Source organism: Pollachius pollachius, assembly GCF_949987615.1.
Source record: "Pollachius pollachius genome assembly, chromosome: 14".
Classification (NCBI taxonomy): Eukaryota; Metazoa; Chordata; class Actinopteri; order Gadiformes; family Gadidae; genus Pollachius; species Pollachius pollachius.
In genome coordinates this window covers 7,628,638-7,643,070 of record NC_136947.1, presented here as the reverse complement: position 1 = coordinate 7,643,070, position 14,433 = coordinate 7,628,638, and the positions used below count along the sequence as shown (strand labels likewise).

Below are 14,433 nucleotides of genomic sequence, written 5' to 3'. Positions count from 1 at the left end.
CTCTCTCTCTCTCTCTCTCTCTCTCTCTCTCTCTCTCTCTCTCTCTCTCGTTCATCATCCAGTCCCTTCCACAAGTCGTCTTGTTTGTCTTTTTTATCAGGATATTCTCCCTCTAATCTCCTCACCCTCCTCTCTGACAAGGATCGTGTTTGTTAAAGGAGGTCAAAAGTAAGAAAGGCGACAACGGAACCCGACGACGGCGGTGATCATTACCGTGACAACTGCGACAAAGGCGTTGGTGTCACGAAACCGGAGGGGAATGACTCAGGGGAAAATGACAGCCAATTAGGCGGCCGCTGACAGCGGGGAGCGCCGTTTGATGCACGGGGACGGCGGATCGTCACAGTGGATCGACACATGTCATATCATGCCACCGCATGGCATCCTGAAGACAATCACAGCCGCCCCCCTCCCCCCTACCCCAGCCCGTTTAATACAAACAGCTCAATTTAATAGATCCCGACCAAAATAGGAAAGGGGAGGGGGGTTGTCAGAAGGGGTTGATGGATGAAAATGGGTTCTCGGAAAAAGCCAACCCCCTTTATGGATGAAATGATCTCCTGGGTGCAGAGAGAGAGATGGGGGTGTAGGAGAGAGACAAAAGGTGAGCAAGAGGGTGGAAGCTAGCGAGAAGGAGAACGGGGGTGGAAGGAATGGGAATGTAGAAAAAGAAGAAACACTCATGCATTTACCGGCGCAATTAGAGAACACTCGGTCATTAGCTCCTGGGAATGATTTACTTAAGCTAATTACTTCCTTCAAAGACTCCCCGAGTCGATTTTCTTTGGATTTTACTTACCCTTCTGCCGCATATAATTTTTTTTGAAACAACGCTGTCTCTTTCAGGTCTTCATCTGTTCTCAAAGCTAGCTCCACTACCCTGACCAAGAGCCACAACGAAATCTTTCAGAGCTTCCTATGAACAAACTGTGAGCTGAAGTCATTATATTGGATAATGGCAAGTAATAACGCTGTACCACAGCACCCAGCCATTGATTCCTCAAGGTCTTCCAAAAAAGTTTTTAAGTTAGTACAGACATTCAATTGCATACACAAAGTGTGACAAGAAAATATATATCTTTTTGCAATGGTAATCACTTTAAGGGCCGGTCCAAATCAATATGATGCGTATCTCAACATGCCTTTGCTACGCTACCTGTGAAGGCATCTATGGTGGCGGCGGTGCTCTGCTGCCTCCCCCTCCTCGCGGCCACGGTAATGGTGTATTCCGTGCCGGGCTCTAGATCAGTCAGAGTGGTGGTAGTCACATCCTTAGGAACAGTTTTCTGAAGGAAGAGAAAAGATTAGGGCGCTAGTTAAAAGCCTGGGAAGATGAACGGCCGTGTCGATCCCGGATGGCTGTTTGGCAAAAGAAAAAATGGGTTAGCCGTATATTTATCTTCGTAGCTGTCATACCTGGCTCTTTTTCTATCTGATATCGGTCCCTGGCAGCTCCACAATCTATCCTATGTGTTAACTTTACATCTGTATGTCCATCCATGCTTTATCCATCAAGCCTCCACATGTGCATCCATCCTCGCTGCCTCCTATCATCTTTCTTATCCGTGCTCCATTAATCCACTGAACAGTCCAGCCATCCAACCATGCACCCCTTCACCCAACCACCCACCCAGCCGACCGTGGACCAGTTACCTCAGTGGTGGTGCCGGAGGAGGATGTGTATGTAACTTTGTAGTGATCGATTGGGCCTGATACCACGCCCCACACCAGAGTGATGGTGTTGTCTGTCGAGGCGGTGACGGTGAGGTCCAGTGGAACGTCCAGACCTAACGAAAGACACAGGGGAACGGACGGGGCGTAAGGGGGACTAGCCTATCAAGACATTCGGAGGGCAAATACCATCCACGTGGATGAAAAAAACAAAGAAAAATGCAACAAAAAAAACAAGATTTGACATGACTTGAGTGCCCGCATCAAACATCACACATCTGTTGCAGGTGCTACAAATGCATGAAGATGACAACAAAAAAACTGAACATGAAGACTTTCCTCTTGCAACCAACAGCAGTTTTACATAACATTTATCTGATAGACATTTTAATCACATATTTAGAGGATTAAGTATAGCCAACATTAAAGTGTCAAAAGGTTTGCACTTAGTCAAAGGTTTTTCACAAAAAATATATGAATCTAATGATGTATGATTTTTCTCTCTCTTTTGAGAGAGACAAATGCTTTTACAAAACCTTAAACCTGGAATTTTAAAAAGCCACTGAAACATTGACATCGTGCCAAAGTTAGATCTGCTTATTTCCCTCGAATAGCACTTCTTCGTAATGGTTTTGTTCAAGAGCACTGACCTGAAACAAATTTGGGATTCAAAAGACAAAGCAGCTAAATGGACCTGTGGTGTTTTTATGCTTCCTCATAAACAATGACTGTCCTAGATATGTAACACATTGGGGTTAATATAAACTATGTTACCTGTTCTGGCGTTCATGGTTGCTGGTGTACTCTGGTTGGCGCCTTGCATTGCAGATATGCCGATACCATATTCCGTACCTGGCATCAGGCCTACATTGGAGATGATGGAGAGAGAGAGTGAGAGAGGAAGAGTGAGTGAGAGGGAGAGTGAGAGAGAGGAAAGGAAGAGAGACAGAAAGCGAGACACGCAAAGCGTGACACGCAAAGAGAGAGAGAGAGAGAGAGAGACATACAGAGAGAGCCATACAGATAAATGGGGATCTATAAGCACTGAATTTACTCTACAATTTTGTCCAATGACATGGTTTACTGCTAGACACCAAAACACATACTGTCGGTATCATTCAAGATCACTCGGTGAGACCAATACCTAATACTTTTACCTCGTAGGAACCTTTTTAAAAGACTCATAAAAGAAGGACACAAAGAACACAAGGTGCACCGAGGTAGTACCAGGCCGTGCACCCGACACAGAGCTGAGTGCGGCGGGAGAATGAAAGGAAATGAGAGTGGCCGGGGAGCGATGCTTTGACACCGCAAAACGCCCCAGCGGAACCCCAGCCCCGACTCCTTTATATTGCCTGTGCCCTTTAAATCACCCTTTCCTTTTTTTACAAACCCCCTCCCCTACCGACCCCTGCTCTCGTGACAGCCATTCAATAGCGCCACAGGGTAACAAGAAGCCTGGCCACCGCATTCACATCACCAAGAGTGGTGGCGTTGGAGGTAAAACCCATCGCGCCTATTACACCTTATCATGTGGGCTACATAATATCTAGCCTGGCCCGCCTAAGTACTTCCGCTCAATTTGAATTTCCCTTCAGTAGTAGGTCTGGGTCTGCGGTAGGTCAGTGGGTTTTCTCAGTCTAAATTTTCTGCGTCTAATCAGCGAACAGAGGGAGTGGCTGAGAACAATGACGTTAAAGTCAGCTCTCGTTGAAGGAGATCTTCACGCACGTGTTTGGTTTGTTTACAGCCTGCGCGCAACGTGATTCCCTGCCAAACGTTGGAGATTGGTTATGGCAGATCCAGAGTGGCCCTGGGCAGATCCAATAGTTTTCAATTTCAACAGACACCCGCCTTCAAGTGAGTTAACGTTTGTCAATTGGGTAAGTCCAGACTCACTGTACAAATTAAGTGAAGTACGAGGGTCTGGCAGGACCAGGCTACATAATATCCTATCTGATAGGAACAAAACAGGAAAGGCAGAATGTTGTAAGGCTCCTAAACTCGCTCTCACAGGGTCATTATGAAGGAGAGGAATATGATGAATAATTGAAGGGGGTGTGCTTTTGAAATGAAGGTTCGTTGAATGGAGTCAGACGTGACATGCTGCTGCTAGCGCACCTGTCAGGGTGGTCTTGGTGGTGGCTTCTTCGTTGCGCGGCACGACGACTTGGTCGTACTGTTCTCCTGCGAGGGTGCTGTACACCACCTGGTAGCCCTCCACCTCCACATAAACAGATTCGCTGTTAGATTCACGTTGGAGTCTCATTTGTACATTTACATTTATTGCATTTGGCAGACACTTTTATCTAAAGCGACTTACAAGGAGTACATTTGTCAGAAGAAAGAGAAACAATATACCGCTGTCGGTACAGTAAGGATGTTGATAGAACCAATCACCAAGCACTAACAATTGGTAGGATAAACCCTTCCCCGTATGCAACAAAGATAGCTTAGATAAGATGTTACACAACGCTAAGTACTATTTTCAAGTGCAAGGATGTACAACATAGAATAATTGCGTAAGAGGGGTGGGGGGGCTATGTAGAGTCCAAGCGAACTCTGAACTGCTCATGAAGGTGTGACTGCAAAGGCCTGAACACAGCATAGCTCAGGTGTACCATGCACAACATAGAGTCAAACATAGAGATCACTGCTTTATGAATTTCACTGCGGAGCGTGTTTTCTCCGGCATGGAGCTTTTGTGTTTTGCCAGCGATTTCCTTCAGCTGATCAATTGAAATGCCCTGTGTGGGATTTAATATGGTGCCGGTGTGAAGACAAGAATGCAAGAAAGATCAGAAGCTTTACGCTTTTGTGCTCTTGGCTTAAGCTTGGGTTTGTGAAGAGGCTCAAGAAATCGGCTTTCACACTTGGTTTGTTGAGAGGAACTTTACTGTTTATCCTTGTTGAGCTTTAGCCCAACCTAACGGAGCTTTTAACATGATATACAATTATTATACAATTGATGGCTTGTCCATGCCTATTCAGGATTGTTTGCAGTGTATTATATTCCCAAGTGAGAGCAGATCCTGAAGAGACACAAAGCATTCACACTCCCCACATATCTGGCACCACCCAAGGGGGAAGTCGGGACTGCAACACTGACCTCTGCCTCACTATTATCCCATTCCAGTTCCAGAGTGGTGGAGGTCTTGGACAGCAGCCGCAAGTTCTTGGGGGCATCAATCTCTGAGAAGAACGATAAAACTGACAATGTTGGGGACAGTGAGACCATTTCTCAAAAAACGGTTCGCAGGTCAACATCAGCAATTCATACAACAGGATCTAATGTCTTGGTCATAGGTGGTGCGTTTTATAAAGTCGCCATGCTATTAATAGTGTCGCTGACTACTTGTCACAAGTGGACCGGCCTTGGTGTTAAACGCTCTCATGTAGTAGGTATAAAACGGTAGAGGAGTTTTATTAATGCATAGCAGGACATGTATATTTCCCTGGAGGAGTCACAGACAATGTAAGGCATAATTAGTCTTCATTACATGTCTTATTCATGCACGTCGACTGTTTCGGCTTTTTTTTACGCATCTGAGTATCTTGCGACGTTCCGCATTTTACGTCTTCCGAAATTACAGTTAGTGTCATGTTCCTTGACGTAGCGTCTATAACAACACCCTCTACCCAGTGGAAAACAACATTACACGGTGGATGTTCATCTGTTCACCCATCAAAGATCAGTAAACAGTCGCCTGCCATAAATAACGTTTCCGAACTAAAACGTGAGTTCGGAGCAGATGTTACCCAGCTCCTTCAATATGGCCTGGCAGCGGTGCCTGCCCCAGCTATCAATCCTGAGGCTTTTTATTAGCATACACAGAACCAAACACACACACGCGCGCGCGCGCACGCGCGCCACGGCACACATGTGCCTCCATGAGAGTGGTCTCACCGGTGGTGAACTCGGTGGAGACGGGGCCGCTCTCGTTGCCTCTCCTCACCCCGCTCACAGACACATGGTAGCGGGAGCCAGGCCTCAGCACCTGGGGGACGGACGCGCAGGGAGAAGGCCTTCAGGTCTCTCTACTGGTTAGCGTTAGCCTCATAGCATAATGAGGCTAGGAAGTCATATTTTAAGATTCATCTATTTAGTGTTAAAAAATGCCTAAGTCAAATAGATGACAAACACATATTTTAAGGTTTGTCTTGTATTAAGCGTCAAAAATGCCTAAATCATACAGATAGTGAACGTAAAAAGCACTCTGATTGGCTTATAGCCACTGAGGCACAGTGAGTCAGCAGTGTTAGGAGAGTAGAGATAGGTTAGATATCACAACATGTCAGATTAATAATCTCTCTCTCTCTCTCTCTCTCTCTCTCTCTCTCTCTCTCTCTCTCTCTCTCTCTCTCTCTCTCTCTCTCTCTCTCTGTCTCTCTCTCTCTCTCTCTCTCTCTCTCTCTCTCTCTCTCTCTCTCTCTCTCTCCTGACCTGTAGTGAGTACTGGCTGAGGGTGGGCTGCAGGCGGAAGGTGGTCCGTGGCCCCTCGCCCCCCAGCAGGCCGTAGCGCAGCACGATCTGGTCGATCTTGGCCTTGGGCGGGGTCCACTCCACGAACGCCACCGTGTCGGAGACGTCACGCACCACCAGCTGGGTGGGGCCGTCGATCACTGGAGGGGGCGGGACAAGAGACAAACAGGAAACAAGTGACTTGGAGTCATTGTCTGAATCCACGCTTGACGTAAAATTAAAAAATGCTTTGTATTTTCTGATCTTATGTGACATTATTTCCTTTTTTTCTTACGAGGATTTAAATATTTCATATTTTCATTTAAGCGTTTACAATCTCATTGCGAGTTCAAAACCTCTGTTTCAAGACAGTCCAAGCCCCAGTGCAGCTCAAAACAATCATCCTTCACTCCTACACTCCCCTGAATCACCGCTAAGGCCTACTCTGGCAGCACAATGCTTCTCCTATGATCACATGATCACATGTCACTAACGACCAACTAACCAACCAATCATCTGCACCGTGTCGACCAGAGGAAACCCGATACACGTCCTGTCCCATTACCCGTCCTCGGTTCACAAGCGGACGAGCGGACCTTGACGAGTTGGACCCCCAATCCCGTCCCGATCAACGTGCACGTCGGTCCCTCGCTCAAACCAGCCCCCATGCTTACGTGCACAGTGCACGTGCGGAGCGGCGTCGCTGCCGCGTATTGCCGATGTCGTCCGCTAATCGATGAGATGGAGTGCACCCATCAAACGCGTCGCGTTCGATTTTTCCAACTTCAGTGCGGTTCAAAGCTTAATGTAGTATTGGCTTGGTCGCTATAAGCAACACAGAGCTCTAAGTACCCTCTGTTGGAATAATGGAATAGAGAAACTAAGATAAGGTTGTTGGATGTAACCCACCCAGCACACAACGTCTTTTGGACGTTGATATCTGGGCTAAATCCCCTCTAGCCCAGATATCAACGTCCAAAAGACGTTGTGTGCTAGGTGGGAACCATAGAACTGTATGACACAAGAGCGTGACGGAACAATGATGCATAGGGTTTGATATTTTATTAATTAATTTGATGAGACTCCGTTATTCCAACAGTGTTATGTGTTTTTTAAAGCAGTTCTGTGTACACACTTCATGTCATTGCATGTTTTCTTTTTGTCAATTATATACTGACTGAATTTCTGTGTCTAAAAAGGCTGGAATTCAAACACAATGAGATTTTAATAAAATCGTTTTTGGCAGAGTTCTATGAAGGAGGGGGGGCTTGTTAAGACCTACGTCAATTTAGTCATACTTTTTTAGAATGGGCGCTATAATGACGTGTGTACGAAATGGGCCACACTCGGACACTGACAATGAAACAAACCGCTGCTCAGACGGAGCTTCACACATCCAAAGCATTAAACGCCATTTATGTGCAGGAAGCCCAACCCTCTCTCAGACACGATTATCAAAATCAACGGCTGTCCAGACGGAGCTCCACACACCCACACACACCTCGCCACTGATGTCCCAGGGTCATGATGTCAAGGAGTATACTAACAGACACTTCAGCCTCACAAAATGATGTTTGAAGTAAAGTACAACGTTTGCATCGTGCTTTGGGGAGACTGGCAATTTGTCTTTGCTTTTACACCCACGAAAGGATTTTGGTTCACTGGCTCTTTAAGTTACAAGGGTATTATTAACAACTATATATACCTATTTATATAACACACAAACACACACATCAAAACTGCCAAACCTTCAAGGACCAGAGAGAGCCATGGCCAATCGCTGAATGCCAATAACAGATACATTTTTATACTAGAAATAAGTTATTAACGATGGATAATGAGTACTTTATGGATAGAAATGACCCTAACTTTAAAGTTTAAGGGCTGATAATAAATAAAAGATTCTTGGTCCTTGCCCCCCCCCCCCGTTTGTAAGCTCTCGCCCGGCAGGGATCAAACCCCATTCACAATCACTGAACCTCATCATCGATTTTTCTCTTTTTCCACTCATCAGAGGCAGAAAATAGATAGGGCCTGTGACCTCTCCTCCAATACCAGAGATAATTAGATCTAGGGTTGCATTAGAGGGAGAAATATCTGCACATCAAACCGTCCCTCAGTGTGGACCGCTAATGGAATGGAAATAAAAGATACATGAAACCGACAAAAGCCTCTTCAACTTAGAAAAAACAAAAAACTTTAAAAACATATATTCATTATAGCTCGTTATTCATTATAGCTCATTATAGATGAAATAATAACCGCCGTGTGCAGGCTCTGGGTCAAACTGCGTCTGGAGCCTTCTCGTCCCACTTTCCTTTCTACAATGGCACCCTCACTCACTCTCCGTGGGTTCGCGCTGCATTATGCATGTCCACGTCAATCTTCCCACCGGTGGACTCGCACGACGGGCCACAGAACGCTCTTCAGAATGTCACCCTCTAACCCCCTCCACATCTGTAGGGGCCTAGACGAAGAGCCGGCATGCGTACGGCCCGTCCACCTCGGTTCTCAAGGCACTGGGACATTTCAAATTGGCCCCATGGGGTCTGTGCTATAAAACCTGCCCTGAGAAAGACAGTTCCTCTGTTCATGGGCAACTTTTTGACGTTTCAGAGGTCTCCTTCTGGTCCTCCTACCCTCCGCCTTTCTCAACACACACACACACACACACACACACACAGACACACACACACACACACACACACACTACCCACCCAGACATCCCGAGTCTCCAAGGAAAGATAAATCTTTACCGATATGAATAATTAAGGGCCTTCAAATTTGTTTCCTTTTTTTCTGCCTCCTCGTCTGTCTTTATCCAATAAGGTGCCTCGCAGTAGGATAACGTTCAAACATTAATGAGGGAGCCACATGAATAATGAATGCCTACTTAATTACAACTGACAGGGAGGCGGCCGGCAAGCTGACAGGAAATGGATGGTGTTTTGACTGCGGAGAGCGCATATTTGGGATTGTAACAGAGGAGTTTGGGATTGGGGATAGCATGGCTGTCTAAGTAGTGTCATTCAGGTGAGGACTGGGGCGCTGGTTATATTAGGGTCCTAAGTGGTGGGGGGACCGGCCAATACGTCAGAGTGACATCCTCTATTATTGTCTGGGTCTCTCCTTGTGCTGGGCGGGCGTGCCTATGTTTGTGTGTGGGTGTGGGTGTGGGCTTGTGTGTGTGTGTGTTTGTGTGTGTGTGTGCGTGTGTCTGTGTCGGTATGTGCGTGTGTGAATGTGTGTGTGCATGTGTGCCTGTGCCTGTGCATATGTGTGTGTGTGTGTGTTTGTGTGTGTGTGTTTGTACATACCTGAGTGTAATTTCAGTTTGAGTGTTTGTTTGTTTGTGTGTGTCGGTATGTGCTTGTGCATGTGCCTGTATGTGTGTGCTTCTGCGTGTGTGTGCATGTGCGTGTTCATAGAGGGCCCCTAATGTCTCCAGAGTGCACAGTAAGCCTGGAAGCGTGTGTCTGTGACTTATTGTCTACTCTCGAATTTGACATTTTCTATACCCAAGTGTATCTTCATTTAGAAGTGGATGTGTGTGTATGTGTGTGTGTGTGTGTGTGTGGGTGTGCACGTGTGTGTTTCCATCTCAACATAGTTTAAGATTCCAAACTACTTTCTTAGTAGCCTGCTCACCTGCTTTATACTCTCTGATTGAGACAAAACCCAACAGAGAGTGAAACAGGATATCGGTTTGCCGATTTAATTATGACTAACTCAACAAGTTGATTTTAATTATGGATACAGATATAAAGTGCCGGCGGCGAGTACACATGATTATTGGTCCCCAACAGCCATTCCTCTGTTTCGCTCACAGACAATCCATCTGTGCATTCTCGGCAGAATAGCATTAGCGGGCAAGCCCCGAATGAGCAGGAGCCAGGTTTAAAGGTGGATTAGCACTTGGAAACAAGAGCAGGCACGAGTCGTTGTATTATCGTACATTTTACTTGTTACAGGTCCTTCCTGACATTGATAAATCCTCCTCCATTGTGTTGTACTGAGTTGAACTGATTCGTATCAGAAGACCCAAGTGTGTACCAGGCCCTCGGTAATATTCCATCTCGATGAAAGCATAAATGTTTCGGGGTTAACGCTAAACACGCGGTCAGTGTGTTGAAACACATCGACACAGGGCAGGGGGGACATTTCCCATCAGCCACTCAACCGCAACCGGAACCCCATTCCTGCGACTCTGCGGCCGTTCCCCTGTGAGCCCATGCAGGTTGCCGTGACGACAGGTCAGGCGCGGGGTACGTACGCGTGGTGACCGTTGCAGTGACCGGCTGGCTCCGGCCTTGGTCCCTGAGGGCCACCAGGTTGACTGTGTACTCCTCCCCGGGACGCAGGCCGCTCTGCAGGAAGGAGGTGATGGTGCTGGGCAGCTGAGCCGTCATTCCCCCATCGTTGTCCTGGAGGTGGAAGGGAAACACACGGTCCATCACTGTTGGGGCTGGTTGGTTAAAGACAGCGTTTCGGTGCCTGAATGTCAATAAGACACATGGACGGACTTGTGAGGAGTTCATTCCCAAAAGCAGATATCTCAGTTTGACACATATATTTTGATAAATCCTATTTTTTTATTGTACATTACAGGTAATATCATATGGACATTAGTACATCAATAAATGTTGTCACCAATGAAAATGCTTTTCAAAGTTTTTTAGCCAATACATGGATTACAAATGATTCAATATTTTGGATGACAAGGAACATTTTGTAAAAGCAGTGGTCGATATGCCATTGCTGCCATTAGTACAGCTATCCTTAAAAGAAGAAAGTTTTCAATGGACTTCCTAACACCAGACAGAATAATCTGCTGTCACATAAACACTGCTGTTTCAGCTTTCCAGAATCCTACATCGTGAAATCTTTATTTAAAAGATCAAAACATGTTGCAAATTGCTCATCCAATGGGTTCCGTCCGCAATTAGTGGCACAATCAATTTGATGACTGCAACTAGAAAACCATCAAGGAACGCCGTTAAACTCACTAAATGTTGGTCGTAATTACTGTGGCTCTAAAAAATGAGAAATCCCCATTATATTAGAGTTTAATAGTATGTGGACGGTGATTGCGGCATAATCATCTTCAATGGTTTTATTTTGCATAATTAGAAAATTAACTGCTTTGTTCAATTCTGCGGTCTTCTCCAAATGCCTCAATTTCAATATTCTTCAGATTAAGGTTTACACTTTTTATATACTTTTGAAAGTTTTGTTTTGTTTTTTTATTTACTATCAGAATGAAAATCGTACTGTTAAAAGCTGTCATGCAGTAATAAAAACCTTTGGTGAATATTTAAAAATTGTGTGAAAAGTAATGCTCTGTATAATGTGTTTTACTTCTAATTACAAGATAGCCTCTGGTCTATTGCTACAAGGCCATAAGAGGGCCTTGTAAACTAAGCAGCCAACCCTCAGGTTCAGCACCAACAATAGCTTTCCCCTACAGACATACACACACTCATGCAGCATGCATCGACGCATCAACCAGACACAGACACTTTCTACTTTTTATACTTCACTCTCTCTCTCTTTCTGTCTCACTCTCTCAATCTCTCGCTCTCTTATTGAGTCACTCTTTATCATGGCCTTTCACTTTTTGCTTGTCCATCAGTCTCTGTTTATCCAACTCTCTGTCTCTCTCTCTCTCTCTCTCTCTCTCTCTCTCTCTCTCTCTCTCCCTCCCTCTCCCTCTCTTTCCCCCTCTCCCTCACGTAGCACTGTCTGCCTTATCTCTCTGTTTTGCTGGAAAGTGAGTTCCATGTTTGTCCCCATTGGCCGAAAGCTTTTATGGCTAGTTCCATTACGAGATTGTCAAAATTCACAATCCCATTGCCGGGTGTAATCCGCAGGGGGCTGAACTGCAGTCTCCTAATATGATTTCCCCAGGGGCCGGCGGTGGTTGGAGGGGATGAGAGAGGGATGAAAAAATGACCACAAAAAGAAAAACATGGGAAAAAGAACAAGGTTTCTGACAACAGTGGAAGCGGAGGTGAGATGTAAGAAAGGGTTAATCCCGCCTTTGGTCTCTCTTTCTTTCCCTAATACTTCACTTTGCATTTGCAAACTTTCCTTTTCGAGTTTGAATTCTATTTTCTTTTCTTTTTCCTTTTAAATAAGAGCAAGCACCAAAGAATACCAAAGTGTCAGAGTTAAGCTGCCGACGCTGAACCAACCAAAGGATACCTTCTCTGGAGAGAACCTTAAAGAAGAAAACCAATTACTTTGAGAGGGGCCGAGATTAGAGTGCTGGGAGTACCTAGAGTTTACTGATGGAATGAAACAGAAAGGTTTTGTACTCGCCTTCTGCCTTTGAGCAGGCTACTGTTATGGTTCTCGCGGAGGGTTGGTCCTTGAGAAGGATTTAATGGCTCATCCACTTAATAGCCAATAAGCTTTATACAATCCACTTATCTAATTTGGTATGGGGTTCATGTTGAATAGATCCCAAGAAAATGCATCCATTGCAGCTGCCGTTAGAGCAGTGCGACATGGCTTGACTGAGTACTAGCTAGAAATCGTAGAAATAATGTTTCCTACGCTCAGGAGACTTAATGTTTGAAAAGGCACAGAGTAGTAATTGCGATAGTTGCTGCTGGGTGTTTGTGGGTGTATGTTCTAGAAGCAAGATTTCAGAAGGTGTGGGTGTAGCTCTCTCTCTCTCTCTCTCTCTCTCTCTCTCTCTTTCTCACACACAGGCATGCACAAACACACACACACACACACACACACACACACACACACACACAGGACACACACACACACAACCACACTGTCCACCCCCACCATTCTCAATGGTGGGGATGGACAGTGTGTGTGCTTGTGTTCAAATACACTGTCTGCAGTCAGCTCCTCACCTTTGGGATGAAACTGATCTCCCATCCATCGAAGGAGTAGTAGAAGGGCTGCCACTGGACCTCCACCGTGGTCTCGGTGATGGATTTGAAGAGTAAACCGTTGGGGTTTGAGAGATCTACAGAGGTAGCCAGAGATGTATTACTGGTCTTCAGCGCTCATCAATCACCGCTCCGTCTCTCTCTCCGGTGGTGTACAGCTGGCTTCCCCGCTCTCCTCCTCACCCCTCTCCTCACCCCTCTCCTCACCCCTCTCAGCCCCTGCCTTCTCCTGCACAGCGCACACTATTGTACCTTCCCCTGCGTTTTGTTCCTGTTGTTTCCTGCTGTGTTTTTTGCTGTTTTCTGTCTACATTTTCTTTCAGTTTGTCCGTCGGTCTTACTGCCTTTAGGTTATTTTTTCTTTGTATCTGGTTCACTTCTGAATTGATTCCTTTATATATTCTTCGTGACCTGGTTGAGTTCTGATTAAAACTATACGCGTTTTCTAATCCGACATGATTGCCCTGAGCTGTCCTCATTACTCTGAAATAAATTGATCTGACACATGAGAGATTCTATTAAGCTGACGGACGTATTAGAATAACGTGTCATTTGAAGATAGAACTAGGCAAAATATTAATACACATATAATTATATAATCACAATGATGAAGTCAATTGAGGAGAAACCTATTATTTCTGAAAGTGTGGTTGATTATCTTTTTTGCTACAAAGTCTGGTGATTTGAAAGCGATTTGATGTCATTACAACAAAGCCAGAATGAACTCCGCCGATCGAATGGGGGTGTGTGCGTGGAAAAATGTTTTCTTCATTTCTTCATGTACGCGCAGAGGAGGTGATGGAGGAGTGTGGGAGTGAGTTTGTGGAGAGAGAGTGACATGAAGCAGTTGTGTCAGCTCGGATCGTCTTTCGTCTACGCCAGCCGAGGTGTTGATGCTATCACGGCGTATTGGAAACTGTCATCATCTGTTATCGAATGCATAAGTTTTCTTGTGTGCCTGTGTGTGTGCGTAACTGTGTGTGTGTGCTTGTTTGTGTTTATGTGTGTATATGTGTGCGTGTGTGTTTGTGTGTCCGCGTGTGTGTGTGTGTGTGTGTGTGTGTGTGTGTGTGTGTGCTTCATGTGTGTGTGTGTGTGCATGTTTGTGTGTGTGTCCATGTGTGTGTGTGTATGGAGAGAGAGTGAGAGGGGTAGAGAGTACGATCCAAGTGATGGGATATCCTGTCTTGCTATTGATTTGCTCCAGGGCATGATGGAGAGATTGAGTGTTGAAGGTGAGCCTGGTTGTGTAGTAAGTCGATGTTACAATCTCTATTTTACTGAACACGGTCCTTGGTTGTACCGCACATCTACGAGGAGAAACGCACACCCTCCTGCAATGCAAGGTGGCTACCCTTACGCTGCCTTGCGTTTGGACGTATATCG

The 14,433-nt window shown here is 45.6% G+C and overlaps 1 protein-coding gene across 1 annotated transcript in view; it reads right to left on the bottom strand.

Moving 5' to 3' along the window:
* Positions 1-14,433, bottom strand: part of tnr (tenascin R (restrictin, janusin)) — a gene marked incomplete at its 3' end in the record, with an annotated part of 64,221 nt that overhangs the window by 34,105 nt on the left and 15,683 nt on the right. Inside the window, exons 7-15 of the mRNA XM_079750490.1 lie at positions 13,009-13,124; positions 10,407-10,557; positions 6,116-6,294; positions 5,579-5,669; positions 4,781-4,863; positions 3,793-3,895; positions 2,446-2,535; positions 1,654-1,787; positions 1,157-1,286 (exon numbers count right to left, since the gene is read on the bottom strand). Of these exons, the coding sequence (XP_079606616.1) occupies positions 1,157-1,286; positions 1,654-1,787; positions 2,446-2,535; positions 3,793-3,895; positions 4,781-4,863; positions 5,579-5,669; positions 6,116-6,294; positions 10,407-10,557; positions 13,009-13,124 (1,077 nt within the window). The remainder of the gene's footprint in view (positions 1-1,156; positions 1,287-1,653; positions 1,788-2,445; positions 2,536-3,792; positions 3,896-4,780; positions 4,864-5,578; positions 5,670-6,115; positions 6,295-10,406; positions 10,558-13,008; positions 13,125-14,433) is intronic.